Source organism: Acyrthosiphon pisum, chromosome A1 (assembly GCF_005508785.2).
Source record: "Acyrthosiphon pisum isolate AL4f chromosome A1, pea_aphid_22Mar2018_4r6ur, whole genome shotgun sequence".
Classification (NCBI taxonomy): Eukaryota; Metazoa; Arthropoda; class Insecta; order Hemiptera; family Aphididae; genus Acyrthosiphon; species Acyrthosiphon pisum.
This window is the reverse complement of record NC_042494.1, coordinates 26,800,080-26,815,969: the sequence shown is the minus strand read 5'-3', so window position 1 is coordinate 26,815,969 and position 15,890 is coordinate 26,800,080. Positions and strand designations below refer to the sequence as shown.

The 15,890-nt window shown below is 30.5% G+C and overlaps 1 protein-coding gene across 3 annotated transcripts in view; it reads right to left on the bottom strand.

Annotated features, from left to right (window-relative positions):
* Window positions 1–812: 812 nt before the first annotated feature.
* The window catches only part of LOC100160959 (protein crumbs), a 28,808-nt gene continuing 13,730 nt past the window's right edge, over window positions 813–15,890 (bottom strand). For all 3 annotated transcript variants that reach the window (XM_016803737.2, XM_016803738.2, XM_016803739.2), the window contains 17 exons: window positions 12,573–12,789; window positions 12,266–12,508; window positions 11,986–12,198; window positions 11,740–11,917; window positions 11,179–11,489; window positions 10,794–11,066; window positions 7,838–8,359; window positions 7,517–7,742; window positions 6,799–6,962; window positions 6,557–6,732; window positions 6,320–6,493; window positions 2,622–2,809; window positions 2,436–2,551; window positions 2,202–2,358; window positions 1,974–2,137; window positions 1,797–1,901; window positions 813–1,135 (listed from right to left, as the gene is read on the bottom strand). In XM_016803737.2, coding sequence (XP_016659226.1) covers window positions 914–1,135; window positions 1,797–1,901; window positions 1,974–2,137; window positions 2,202–2,358; window positions 2,436–2,551; window positions 2,622–2,809; window positions 6,320–6,493; window positions 6,557–6,732; window positions 6,799–6,962; window positions 7,517–7,742; window positions 7,838–8,359; window positions 10,794–11,066; window positions 11,179–11,489; window positions 11,740–11,917; window positions 11,986–12,198; window positions 12,266–12,508; window positions 12,573–12,789 — 3,649 coding nt within the window. In that variant the 3' untranslated portion in view covers window positions 813–913. The remainder of the gene's footprint in view (window positions 1,136–1,796; window positions 1,902–1,973; window positions 2,138–2,201; window positions 2,359–2,435; window positions 2,552–2,621; window positions 2,810–6,319; window positions 6,494–6,556; window positions 6,733–6,798; window positions 6,963–7,516; window positions 7,743–7,837; window positions 8,360–10,793; window positions 11,067–11,178; window positions 11,490–11,739; window positions 11,918–11,985; window positions 12,199–12,265; window positions 12,509–12,572; window positions 12,790–15,890) is intronic.

Genomic DNA, 15,890 nt, shown 5'->3' with positions numbered 1-15,890 from the left:
GAAAATCAATAGTTTGGGTTGCTTTATACTTTATGTTTCTTATAATAAATAGGATGGAAATTAACCAATAAATATAAAATTGATTACATTAATCATTTTTAAAGAGAGCTGGAAATGTTCAAAAATTATACTACAAATTAATATTTATGAAAGCAACTACCTACTATGATTAAAATACGTATTGTATATAAATGCATTATATACTTATACAGTTAGCAATTCAATTTTAAATACATCTAATATAAAAAAATTTATAATATTTAGTAGTGCTAAATAAAAGTATAAAAATCACAAAACCATTAAGTAAATATTTTGTTCAAACTTTTGAAGTTTGAAAAATGATATTAACTACCAACACATAATATATATAAATTATGTTTTAAATTGTACTTTAAAACATTCAAGATAAATACATTTAAAAAAATGGCTTAATTAAAAGTGCAACATTATTATATAACAGACTTATTTTTTAAGTACTATACAAAACTATTAAAGTATCTTTTGTTAAATTGGGAATATTTCAGTTATGGTTTTGTTCCAAGTTGAATAATTTTAAATAAACTCATTAAATATAACTCAACTATTCTTAACTATCAACAATAATTGTTTCTAATAACTGTTATTTAAGAAGTACAAATAAAAAACAGAATATCATTGTGTTAAGTAGGATGATAATCAACTAAATTTTTAAAACTTACATAAACAAAAAAAGAATACTGGAAAAATTGCAATTTAAATAAAAATCATAAATGTATGATAAATTAAATGAAGTGTATAAAATGGCCGCTAAACAAAAATAAAGAGATCATTAATATAGTTTAAATAAAATTCATTAACTGTTAAAATGTATAAAATCGTATAACCAATTACATAATTATTGTTCTTAAAATAGTTTAAAAAGTAAAAATTATAATTAGATAAGTCGTTCTTCCGGTGGAGGTTTCAGTACATTGTCTAATTCAACTCTAGGATTGCAATATTCTTGACAACTAGGGCTATAAGTACCCCGTGTAGCTCTTTTCTTTCGTGCCATCATTAATAGTACAAGTAAACTACCCATACCACCAATAAGTAGAATAAGTAATATTGGGCCGACAATTAATGCTATATCTGCATAGTTGTGAATGATTGGCAGCTATAATAATAAAATGTTTAAGATAAATAACATAAATTTAAAAAATAATGATAATAGTAGGTTTTAATAAATATGCAATAAGTATTATTTCAAAAATTATCCTCAAGAGCACCAGATACTAAATGTTGAGGCTTTTATTTCATATATAATCTACATTGAGTACAAATGTATTACAATTAAAAGTAATTTGGTATTATCTTATTTAAAAAATAATTCCAAGTTGAGTAATTTATTTTGAATTTTTAAAATATTTTTAAAATTAACCTTTGAGCTTCAGCAATTATGGTATTAGCTTGTTTTGGGGGATAACAGTTTGTTGTAATACATGTGTTATAAGTGGGGCAAGAATTTATCACCAGGAAACCGAGTGGTCATCCATCCAGGAGCCAGCGATGCCTGACGGTAGTTGACTGCAGCACACATTAGTGACTGTGGCCAACCACCGCGCTATACTAGATTTCCCCCTTACACAGTATTATTTGGACTTTTAAAAGACAAAATAAATATCAGGTATTTTGGTTTATGCTTGTACAGCAGAAGTTGTAATGTTTAACAATGATAACAATGATAAAAACCGATTTTAAAAATTCTCCTTTTTATAAGCAATAAAACTGTTATTTAATAATGTATAATATTAATAAAATAATTTATGTTCATTTACCTCGGTGCAGTTTTGTCCAACATAACCATTGGCACACTGACATTCATAGACTATTACATCAGTACAATGCTCTTGGCAAAATCCTCCATTATTACAAGGGTTTTCCTGTAACAAGTATATAATAGTATGACAAATTAATAATAGCATATTTAAATACAAAATATTATAAGTACTTACTGGTAAACAAGGATTAATCAAATCACAATAATTTCCACAATAACCTTTTTCACACGCACAGATGAAAGAACCTGGCGTATTCTTACATTCCCCACGATGACCACATTGTATATTGAGATCAAAACATTCATCAATATCAATACTGCAGTCATCGCCAGTGTATCCTAAAAAAAAATTTTAAAAAGAATTAAAGAATACAATTTATTAATGATTTTTAAATGAATTTACCAGTGTCTGTACAATTACAAGTGAATTCATTAATACCATCAATACATTGACCACCGTGCTGGCATTTTTGTTGATTATCGTTATCAAAACAATCATCAATATTCTGCTCACAAAGATGGCCCTTAAAGCCCAATGGACATTCACAGAAAGGAGATTCCTGTCAATTTAATTTGTATTATTTATTCATCCAGGTATAATATAAAATAATTATTTAATAAAGGCAAACATTAATACCTCTTTTTTACATAAACCATTATTCTGACACTCATTAGTATCACAGAAAGCTGTGTCACAAGTTGTGCCCGAAAATCCTTCCAAACATGAACAGGTATAATTATTACCAAATTGATCTATAACATGACAAAATTATACAAATTAAAGTTCAACATTAAAAAATATTTGAATTATTTTGTAATGTACCTGGAATCTTGAAGCAGTTGGCACCATTTTTACATGGTAAATTATCGCAAGTAACAAGCTTTAACTGTTCACATGTTTTTCCTTCATAGTCATCTGTACAATTGCATTCAAAATCACCTAACTGATCAATACAAATACCATTGTGGTGGCATGGGTTGGATTCACACTCATTGATATCAATTTCACAGCTAAAAAAACATAATAGATAACACCATGAAGATTTAATATAACACCTTATAATTGGAAGGAGATCAAACTCTATTTAGTGAAAGTATCCCAAACATTTTTGTAAAATTAAATGATACAGAACAAAGGAGATATTATGAATTGCAACAATTATAGAGGCATCTCTTTACTAGATATATCATACAAAGTTCTATCAAATGTCCTCCATAATAAACTCAAGGCATATGGAGACGAAATAGTCGGGGAGTACCAGGGAGGCTTCAGAAGGGGAAAATCAATGGTGAATCAAATACATATTGTCAAACAAGTAATGGAAAAATGTTACGAATATATCCAAGAACTATTCATGCTATTTGTAGATTATACACAGGCATATGACTCTATTAATCGGGAAAGTCTATGGAAAGCCATGGAAAAGCTTCGGGTACCAGCAAAAATCACAAGAATGATAAGAGCATGTGTTCAATACTCTAAATGTATGGTCAAATTTAATGGCTAACTATCGAAGGCATTCATGATCAACACAGGACTGAAACAGGGAGATGCACTTTCACCAATGCTCTTCAACATTGTGTTGGAGGAAGTGTTTAGAAATGTATTAAACTCCGGTATAGGAGTCAAACTACAAGAATCTAAGACTGTCAAACTAATAGCATACGCTGATGACATAGTATTAATGTCCAAATCTGAGAGCGATCTTCAGGGTATGGCAGAAGCTCTCACGGATGAAAGTATACGAATGGGGCTAACTATAAATGAAGGAAAAACAAAGTACATGATACTGTCACGGAAAAATAATAGACACAATAATTTGATAGTAAGAGATATGGAGTTCGAGTTGGTCGAAAACTTCAAATATCTAGGGGTGGAATAGAGCGTGTCGGGCAATATTGTAACCACAAGGAAATACAAAACAGAATAAACTCAGCTAACAAGTGCTTCTTCGGATTAAAGACAATATTAAAATCTAAATTAGTTTCAATCAGATCTAAACTAACTTTATACAAAGTAATGATACTCCCGATAGCGATATATGCGTGTGAAACCTGGGCCACAACCAAAACAGACGAGCAAAACCTAGCAAGATTTGAGAGAAAGGTGCTACGACAAATTTTTGGCCCCAGAAGAAATTAAAACACGGGAGAATATGAGCGAAGAAAGAATAAAGAGGTAATAAGCATGTTAGAAGACTCAAATATAATAGCTACTATGAAAGCAAAAGGATAAGCTGGGCAGGGCATGTATGGCGAGGTCGAGAACAGACAATCGGTCAGGTGATCTGCTGGAAGCCGAAGAGCAACAGACCACTCGGCCGTCCAAGACAAAGATGGTTAGACAGGGTCCATAAGGAATTGGAGATGCTGGGAATCTTGAATGGTGAAGAACTAGCCACGGATTGAAACAGATGGAGGGAAGTGGTGGTTGCGGCGAAGGACCTGAATGGTCTATATAAGGCCCCTACAAACTCTATTATTTTTTCATCAAAACGACCTTAGCGACTGACAAAAATTTAAGTACTTCTAGTGGTTCGATTTAAAAAAATGTAAAGATGTTTTAATTGGTCAACAAGTCTACTTTGCATCGGTCGGAGCATATTTTTTATATTTTTATAATTTTGAATATATTCAATAATAAAAATTTATAAATTTATAAAATGTAAAATATTTATTCTCGTCAAGAATTTGCTAAAATTGAAAAAGTGCTCCGACTGATGCAAAGTAAACTTGTTTACCAATACAAACATTTTTTCATTTTTTAAATCGAACCACTAGAAGTACTTTAATTTTTGTCAGTGCGACGGCTATTTCACATAAACGAAATAATTGCCTAAACACAACTCCTTAAAAATGACACATTTGCAGAGGCCTTAGCCAAAAAAAAAAAAAAAAATGACAGACTATGTTGCAGTCACATGTTGCCGCTTTTGAATTTAACCAGTGTAGTATAGAAATAATTTTTCAAAAAAATATACGTAATATTCCAAAAATCAGAATCTGAATAAATTCATTATCACAGGGAAAAGGGGGGAGGGGTGGGCAAACTTGGTGAATCACCTTGTATATATATCTTTATATATACAAATGAATGTACATTTTGAATAAATTTTATAACTCAAGATCCACCAAACCGATTTCGATAAAAATTTCAGGGCATATTAAGATTGATATGTAGGTGGTTTCTGTGAAGTTTTTACGCTGTACGATAAGTGGTTCCAGAGTTATAGGCTTTTAAATGCACACCTGGCGAAATGGCGATATTTATTTTTGTATATACAGTAGAATCCGCTTAAAGGGGACACCTGCTTAATGGGGACATTAATGACAGTCCCGAATGAATGTATAATATGTAAAATTCTTCGGTTAATCGGGACAGTCAGGATAATGGGGACAAATGGGTCACTGCCCGATGTGTCCCAATTAAGCGGATTTGACTGTATTTAAGTGCAAACCAAGGAAATTAATTCATTTGTTTTTTTATTGTTTTTTTCTACAGTTTTACATCAAATTGTGCGCCACATTCGATTTCATTATCGCATTGCGCAGTAAATTTATCGTACAGCTTCAAATACACCTGGCGACAAGCCAAAAACAACAAGTTAAGTTGCGGATTAAAATAATAATAGTGTATTGTATATTGCTTGGTTACGGGCACCTTTGTTGATTTGTATTATTATTTTTTGTCAATATATTATAATTATTATAATATATCTTCTAACTATATAAATGTGAAATGAAAATCTTTGTACAGGGTTAACTCTGGAACTACTTATCAGATCTTCTTGATTTTTTTTAAACAAAAGAGTATATCACGGAGAAGGTTATTATGAAACAAAATTTTAGGAAAATCCACCGGAAAAGTAGGAAATCTGAATGTCAAAAATACAACAGTGACGCGACAAGTTAGGTTAGGATTTTGTATTAATTAATTATATTAATCCACCATAGGTAGAATACGACAAACTTGATATAACTTTGGTACTTTAGAGTTAAATCATACACTTACGTACAAACTAGGAGTCCGCAATCTACCGCAGGTAGATTGCCTACCTGATAATATACTGCTGTGAATCAGAATTTTTATTCCAGCAACGGAAAAGTTAAGATTAATTTTAAACACCATACACCGAATATTAAATAACGAATTGAACAAAGTTTGAGTCATATAGAGTTGGTACATTTAACGGGCAACGAAGTGCACATATTCAGCTAGTATATATATATATATATATATTATGATGTCAGATCATTATATCTAGTAAATTGGAATAATTTCGTAACCATTATAATAATGGTAAATGTATAATTAATAGAAATATTTAAATCATTTTTTTTCCTGATCTCAATACAGTGTGTATTAATGCACATACATAATAAAACACAGAAAAGTGTACATGAATGTGTAATTTTACAAACTATTAAACACAGCCGAAGGTTGTTTTACTGTTATAGAAGTCTTCATGGTTAGTAGTTAATTAACAAACTTTAAATGATAGATATTAAAAATTCACTTACAATGTGCCCATCCAACCAATTTTACATTGGCATGTATAATTGGCAATTCCATCAATGCATTCTGCTGAATTTCTGCATTCATTAGACAAGCACTCGTTGATATTTGCAGAGCAGTCATCAGCTTCATAACCAGGTTGACATTCACAAACATAGGACTCTGTAGCTTTTTTACATCTAACAAAAAATAAAAAATGTCAAACAGCATATAGAAAGAATATATTGTTTTTAAATTTTTACCTTCCACCATTTTTACATTCGTAATCATAGCATAGTAAACAATCTAAATCAAAATTTTGAGTGGTTGAATTATGTGATAGCATCACAAAATGATCGGTTTGATTGTTGGTATTGAGTTCAGTTGGTGTAAAATAAGGTAACAGCAAACCACCAATTCTTATTTCCCCAAGACAACCCTATAAATTCAAAACCTAATAAATCAAGATATTATATTTTACATTATATATATTCAAATGAAATACCTTATAAAAGCCTCCTACAGAAGGTACATCATGTTGCATTGTATCTTCAAAATGCAATCTTGTGTTAGAATCAACCATATCTAATGAATTTGTATCTGCATCAGTCATATATGTTACATGTTCAACATTATTTCCTAGTATATCATGATAGCGTTCTCCGCTTCCTGAAAAAACAAATTTATAATTGATATAAAAATATTAAACATATAAACATACAAGTTATGAATGATCAAAGCAGAAAAGAAAAGAAAAAATGTATTATTATTTATTTATTTATTTTATTTTACCGTGATTTAATTATAATACAATAATAACTATAATATAAAAATATAACTATTATATAAAACCAACCATACATTTAGTCACAATATATTTTTCTACATTTTGGTTGTCTAACATATTATATTAAAATATTTTATTGGATTAGTCTCAATCTCAAAACATAGTATTCTAATAAGTATACTCTGTTCCATCTAAGAGTGAACCACTCGGCTGATCAAAACATGTTTTTTCCGCGCATTCTCACCACGATCCGGACATCGGTTATAATACGGGCACTCGATTACCGACGACGGCTGGCGATGACTGTCCGCCAATCACAGAATGCATAACTATCGCAAGGGAGGTCAGGTACTGTTCGGCGGCTCAGTCTGCGTGCGCGAAAGCAGTTCACTCTTAGATGGAACAGAGTATAATAATAACAAACATAATATTTTACCTATAAGAATGGGATTTGATGTAACTAATTCAATCCAGTTGGATAAAGAAAAATTTCCAGCAATAAGAAATTGATTAGTGTCATCTATTGCACCAACTAAACCACCTTGAATTTTATTATCAGCTAATTTGAACACAATAGTTGTCCACTCGGAATCTAAATGATCTTTGTGCACTTGTTTCGTACTAATGGAACTTTCTTTTTCCAATTTCCATGCGATAATAAACTATAACATAATAAAAATTGTAAATTATTATTTGAAGAAATAATTCATAATATTATTAATCATATGTATTTGTATGTCTTATTAAATTGTTATACCCGATCTTTATAAGCAATCATTGTGAAGAATGTGTATTCCGAGTCATTGCTATTTTTCTTGTTGGAAACATACATAATTGATCCACCAGTTCTAGTTCGATAATTGACTTCAATATGAGTTAGTGGAATAACCTGTTGTCCTTTAATAAAATTGTATTGTAAAAGTGGCTCAGTTGTATTTCGACTATCTAACGTAATTTTGGCAACACATTCATATCCATGATTTAAATTTCGACATTCACTACCCAGAGGACAATCTTGAAGTTGACAAAATTCCATTTCTTGGCACTGTTTTCCTTTGTAACCCAATGGACATTTACATGTAAAATCATTCCAGGTTACTGAACATACTCCATCGTTATGGCAAGGATTTGAACGACATGTATCATCAGACAAGACACCTTGTGCAATTTCATCTTGATTAAATGATACAGAACCAAATGCTTTAGGTACAACTAAATCTTTATTTTGAATTCCCAATGGATAAAATTCAACAACCATGGTTTGAGATCCATTGCTGATCTAGAATATAAATTATAAATTAAAATCATATTTATAAGCTAAGACATACCTAAAAGTTCTCCTATTTTATTTTTGGATTTTCAACAATTTAAGTAATATCTAATAATGTGTACTTGATGGGGCTAAGACTGCCCTATTTAAGTTAGTGGTGGGCATATCCGGATTTCGAAAATCCGAATTATTGTATCACGGATTATCCGAATAATCAGGATTTTTGAAATCCGAATATACTGATTAATGACTCATTTTTATATTTTAATAAATTTAATTTTATAACATATTTTCATTACAATTAAAAAAAAAATATTTTACCATACATTAAAAATAACTATAAGTCACATATAAAGCAAATCAATAAATCAAGATAATTCAGATAATTTAAGAAATCCTGATAAGAATGTGATTTAAATCCAGATTTAGATATCCTGATATTTGGATTTCATGCCCATCGCTAATTTAAGTAGAATAAAAATTATTTCATAATTAAATTACTTTATAGTTGATATAAATTAAATAGAAATATGTTTGGACTTATTGTTACATATTATATACTCATTTGAACATAAGAAAAGACCTAGGCAGCAACCAATTTATTCGGGTTAGAGTTAGGATAACACCCCCCCTCCACACACAAGTCGACCGGTATTGTATTAATACAAGTGACCCAATGGGGTCAATTAATAGTACTGATATTATACAAATTAATATAACATCACATTTGCATTGTCTCCATCTTACAAATAACCTACATACCAAACTTGTGTTAAGCAAGATCAAATTTTCAATTTTGTGTAGCTATATAAGAGTGAATTGACTTACTATCAAACTTAAAGGTATAAAAATATGAGTTAGAATATCTTTTTTTTTTTTAATTTTTTTATTAAAAATATATTTAATTATTATCTATACAACATTTGTACAAGAAGTAATTTTGAATTAAGATATTTACATAGCGAGACTGGCAGATAAGGGAGGGCACTCAGAAGTGCCACCCCACAGATTAAATTAGGAGATCTCAAGGTCAGTATCGTTTAAGACGTCTCTGGGGGTTATCAGGGATTGTAAAAGAAGATAGGCGTTTTATTAATGGATTGTTGTGATGGATTAACTTAAAAGGAGACTTAGTGAGACTTAGTTTGTTAGGAGAGCGATGGAATATCTAGGTCTTTGTGGAGGTTATTATTTGTGATGTATCATGGAGCAGAAACAATTTGCCGCAGACAGATTGACTGGAATGCCAGATTTATTCTTGTGTTGGAGGGTTTGGCAGAGCCCCAAATCTGGATGCCGTAAGACCAACCCGGTCTGATGATGGCTTTTTATATTAATAGTTTATTACTGATTGTTGTCTTAGATCTTAGAAGTGGGTGGAACAAAGTTAGAATGTCTAAATTTTTAAATTAAATTATTATAAAAACCCGATGTACAAACACAGATAACATTTTTACCTTCAAGATTGATAATAGGTCAACTCACTCTACGATTTAAAATATAAGATATAAAAGGTATATCTTAAATTGTGACTCACTCTAATATTAAAGTTAACATAACATTTATACTGAATTCAAAAATGCTGTTATAAGTTTGTAAGAAGGAGACAATAGACAATACATGCAGATAGGTAATTTATGTGTAAAAGGTGTGGCGGTTCATAGATTTATTTATGGTCAAACAATGACAAAGTTAAAATAAATATTAATGGTATGAAAAGCAGTGGTCGGACGCTAATAGTTTTTTGTAGCACGCTAACGCTACAGCTACTCCCCAAAAAAGTAGCTCGCAATCGCTACTTTTTTTTAAATTTAGTGTGCTACTTCTAACACTATTGTCTAAATGTAGTGTGCTACTTTTTTGCTACATTTTTTAAAACTAGTGTGTATTGATTTGACATTTGGTCACTAGAAAGGATCCAGGACAAACACTTCACTCATACACTCATCATTATCATAATATAAATAAACAAATATAATCATAATTTATATTTTAATAATCACCAATTAGATTGCAGGTAGCGAAAAAATAATGATAATTTTCGCTACGCTAACCGGAAATGTTTAGCGCGCTATAGTATTTCGCTATCTAAGGCGTAATGTAGCGGCACTACAAATAAAGTAGCGTCACTACAAGTAGCGCGCTATTCCCGACCACTGACTAAAAGTATTCATTAATTATTCACATTGATATCATGATAAATAATAGAAACCTAAACACAAAAACGATGATGATTACATGTTTTCACTATCTTAAAACCCAGTAACAGTAATTATTTCATTAATAAAAACATTGAATCAAGTTAAAAGTAATGAACATTTTGTAAAATAGAAGATACATTTTAGAGGTAAAGCATCCATTTACCAATTGAATATTATTAGGGTCATCCCTAAATTTTGACCTTGGGCAATATCAATAAATAATAATAATGTATTATTAATACCTGTACATCTTGAATTATTCCTTTAAAATGAGGTATTCCTTCAAATTTATCAGCTGTCGTTTGTCGAATATGTCGTTCTATAGTATTAGGACGAGGTAAAATGTTATCCATAACAATTAATGGGTCTGATAAATCACGTCTTGATGGTTTAGAAGATGGAAAACCCCCCAAGTATAAAACTTGGACATCAAGTTGACCAGTGGCACTAATAGTTTTTCTAAAATATTCTGTTCCATTGATTTTTACTTGAACCAATGTTATATTACGAACAACCTAAAAATATATAATTTAAATAATATTTTGAATTTATTTAGTGAGAATGCAAAGTAAAATAAATAAGTTAAACTTTTAAAGATAGTCTAAGACTAAAAAACCCTAGGTTTACCTGTATTAAATGATCATGACCATCATCTAGTTTTACGCCTCCAACAGTATATGATTCAGGAGTTGCATTGAATTGTATTCTGACTAGTAGTTCACCACCTTCAAGTTCAGCTGCAATATGAGTTTCTTCAGAAAATGTAACCATTCCTGGCATAGATCCTAAATAAAATATAGCTCCTCTGGTTTGACGTGTTCGAATAAACATTGAAATATCCACAATATTTCTAACAGCTCTTTTGGCCACAGCAAATACATTGACCGTGACTAGACCAGTTGTGATATTTTCATGACCAAATGTTGCAGCTGGGAAACCTATTTCACAAAATAAAATAGACTTATAAATTGTAACTAGACTATGTCCAGCGATAGAACACTACGAGATTCTGTGCATCCCCACATAAAACCCTTCCATCGAGATCGATTCTACCATGGCCGGGTAGACGCGTGGGGATGAGCAGGAGAAATAATTTTTGTTTAGCTATGGTATGATCTCTGCTGGACTGAGTAAAAGTATTTTAATTTAGATTCTAGTAAATACAGAAAAAAATTAATTAAATCTTACTGTATTGACAAGTATTTCCAAGATACGGTCTTTCACATGTACAACTGAATGTTTTCCACAAATCAGTACAATGACCACTATTGTGACATGGATTGGGAAAGCATTGATCATTCCTTTGGCAACCGATATCAACATTAGTTAAACCTATTGTTGAACCTACTTTATCATCTGGTAAAACCTAAAAAATATTTAAACAATATTCTAGTGTTTTAAATTTTAATTCAAAATATTACTTTATTTTCTTACCCATTGTCCATTTATAAGAAGATTCTCAATACAACCAGTAAAGTAAGGGGGTCCGTGGGGTAAAAGTCTCAAATTTGAAATAGTTCCACCAACATATGTAGTAGGAAAACTAGTATGTGTAGGGTTAGCTCCTTCATTCAAGTTAATAGGGTAAATAGTTTGTTCCTCGTTGGCAGACAATACTAAATGTGATGAATTAATAGCAACAAAAACCTTAATGGTAAACAAAATGTATTAAAATATTTATTTATTAAAAAGTATTTTGAATGGGGCAGTTTACTTTTTGCCATTGGCTGTTGTTAAGTTCAGAACCAATAAATACTCCTTCCCACTTATTTAACAAACTTGAATGCAAATTCAAACGGCCCTTAACCAATTCTAATATGTAAAACGTTGATCCACCACCAATTGCTAATAGACCACTTGGTAATGTTGTTTTAAATCTAAATGATATGTCATAGCCTTCATCTCTAGTGGTGTTGACCACAATACGAGACTCACCAGTTAGTGACATAGTAGTAGTCTAAAACACAATTATGAAAATAAGAAATTAGTAACTTTTTTTTTTAATTTTCTATTTAACTAACCTTATCACATATATGACCATGAAATCCATATGGACAAGAACAATTATAGCGATGTTCAATTTCATCAATCAAATATGGTTTACAAGTACCATTGTTTAAACAATGATGATCCTGACATCCAAATAATTCTACAGAACAATTTTTACCACCATATTTTGGAGCACAATCACAATAGTAACCAGCACGCCGATCCATGCACGTTCCGTGATCACAAGGTCTACAAAATAATTGTTAAAAGTTATTTCAAATTATTTGTTACTGATAAAATAAAAATCATACTTGAATCTTTCACATTCGTTTATTTCTGTTTCACAAAATCTGCCTTCATAACCATCTTCACATGCACAAATAAAACCATTGATTTTATTTTCACAAGCACCGTAATTGCATGGGTTGCTATCACATTCATTAATATCAATCTCACACTTGATACCTGTTGTACCAGGTAAACATAGACATTCAAATCTGAAATATGTTTATTTGAAGTATAAGTATAATATGCGCCATATTAAGAGTATTCTAATATAACAGTTTATATTTAATAATGTGATGAAACAAAGTATTTGATTCAAAATAATTTCAGGTAATACTTTATAAATAATATAAAATATATAAATAACTAAATATTATTAGGTACTTATAATTAAGGATGCTTTTGGAATAAATATATTGTAATTAATAATTGGAAAATGATTATATCATAATACCAATAGGCATTCAAAATATTATAAATATTAATTAACTTTAATATACTATACGAGGAGAATTTTTTTTAACACAATAGTATATTGTGTGGCAAGGGCGGGAAATTGCCTTCCCGCGCGAGCCATACATACTATTTTTTGTCACGCCCCTGCGTTCATGGAAAAGGTTATGCAGGGATCTATGCAACAATTATAGACTATTCTACAAAATATGTTTAAATGTTAATGCGTCATGCAAGGAGGTTATACTATAAATTTAAGATGTAACCAAAAGTTTATGTTTTGGAAGGACCGTGGTAGGTATACATTTTAGTTTCTGGTTGTGCAGGGGATACGCGCCTGGCGGCCGGCACTTTTGGGGATTTCTTCTTTTCCGCCCGCTGGACGGAAAAAGGTTGCTTTCGAACGCTTCAACCGTGGTCGAAAACCACAAACTTTCGGTGCAGGCGTGACAAAAAACATTTATTATCTAAGTACATTTTAGTGTTTTTAAAAACAGAAAAAAATTGAACTGGATGCCCATAATCCATATCCAACTATAAACAAATCATATTGTTTAAATAAATCTGAGATAATATTAATGAATATAGATAGCCAGATAGGTATTTAAAATAAGCTCAATTAAAATATTAAAATGAATAATTAATTCAAAATTTTATATTATAATTCAAAGCATAGCATACAATAAAATGTGTTGGAAACAGAAAAAACATATTAAAAATGTCTGAATGAGAAAAAACATCTATTCTCTATAAATGTGTGTTAACTAAAATATTAGTTCATAAATCTTTAATAACTGCTCACAATAAATTAGCTTCTACACATCACAATACAATTAAGGGATTTAAATATATTTAATTATAAAAAAATTATCATAAGTAGTTATTGTAGGATGCCCTGTACACTACTATACAATACAATCTCTCCTAATGAACACCTCTCAATAGCAGGTGCTTTTGAGAACCAACTAAAAGGTTTCTACAATCCGAGTTCTCTGAATAGCGGACACCTCCAAATAATAATCAAAATGTCAGCGACCAAGAATGACACAGTATTTTGATTTTTCACTGTAGAAGTATTTAACTTGTCTAAACTTCTCATTTAATGGGATGCTACACCTGCATGTGTTGTCTCTATCTCACAAACACATAACATGGGGAATTGTACGTTCTGAATAATCTATTTAACTCTGTTATGTTTAATATTGGACCAATTTATTGTATCGACCAATTATCAAATTCAGAATTAAGACTATTATCTAGTAAATCTAATTTTTTTTTTTTATATTTTAATTTTAAAGCAAATTATGAGTATATTAAGAGGTACAAACAATTTTAAATTTTAAAATAATCATAACTTGCTTTAAAATTAAAATATGAAAACCATATGAGATTCACTAGATAATATTCTTTCTTTTAAATTCATTACAGGTTAATAACATTACGTTAAACATAATAGAGTTAAATAGATTATTCAGAACATACAATTTGCTATGTTATGTGTTTGTAAGCCAGAGACAACATATGCAGGTATAGCGTCCTCTTAACAAATGTAGTATAGGAAAGCTGTAAAATAAACTACAAATTGGTAAGTTAGACGGGTACTTTCTTGTTATACGAGACTACCCTGTTTTTTGATTCATCACAATTCTGTTATCTAAGACTACCAAAATGATACTTTCCTGTTATACGAGACTACGGCTATTATCGCGACTACAACCCAAGACTATCTTCGTTATCGCGACTACTTGTAGATATTCGCTAGATTGGAGTGAAAAATAATGCACCAGGATGTTTGAACCATATTATCATTTACATGGTTCATTAACACGGTGCGGGATAATGTGGCATAATTTTGAGCTGTTCTATTTTAGCGAATTTTAGGCCTATCTCAGCTGATATAGCTGAACAATATCCATAAGCTGAGATTATGTTTATTATATTTTATATCTACCATTATGTATATTATTACCTTTTTATAAAAGTAGACTGTTCTGCAGTCATTTTGCTGTAGTCGTTTTCATCTGTTTCATACTCTCGTTAATTACGTTTGTGTTTTTCTAATTTTTTTTATTAATTAATTAATACGATATGGACATATGGTCTCTACCTCAAAGTGAAGAGGATGCACTAAAGCTACTTCAGGAATACGGTATATTACTTACACAAAGACAATGCAAGAATGGCCTTGACGCTATATTATACTTCGGAAAGTTGATATTTTGGAAGTGTAATATTAAAAATTGCCAAAAAAACGTAAGTGTCCGAAACAACACTTGATTTGAGCACAGTCGTCTTCCATTTGTTACTGTTTTATGGATTATTTTTGCTTAGAGTCAAGAGTTAACTTCAATAAAATGGTGTGAACAAAATTTAAAAATAAATAAAAATACAGTAATAGATTGGAATAATTATTTGAGGGAAGCTTGTGTTCTAAATATTGAGGCAAGAAACCAAGGAAAAATTGTCGAAATAGATGTAAGTTTATTTTCGAAGCGCAAAAATAATGCAGGCAGAATTCTTCTACAACAGTGGATTTTTGGAGGTCTATGTCGGGAAACTAAGGAATGTTTTTTTGGTACAGGTTCCTGATCGAACCATGTCTACTCTCTTAA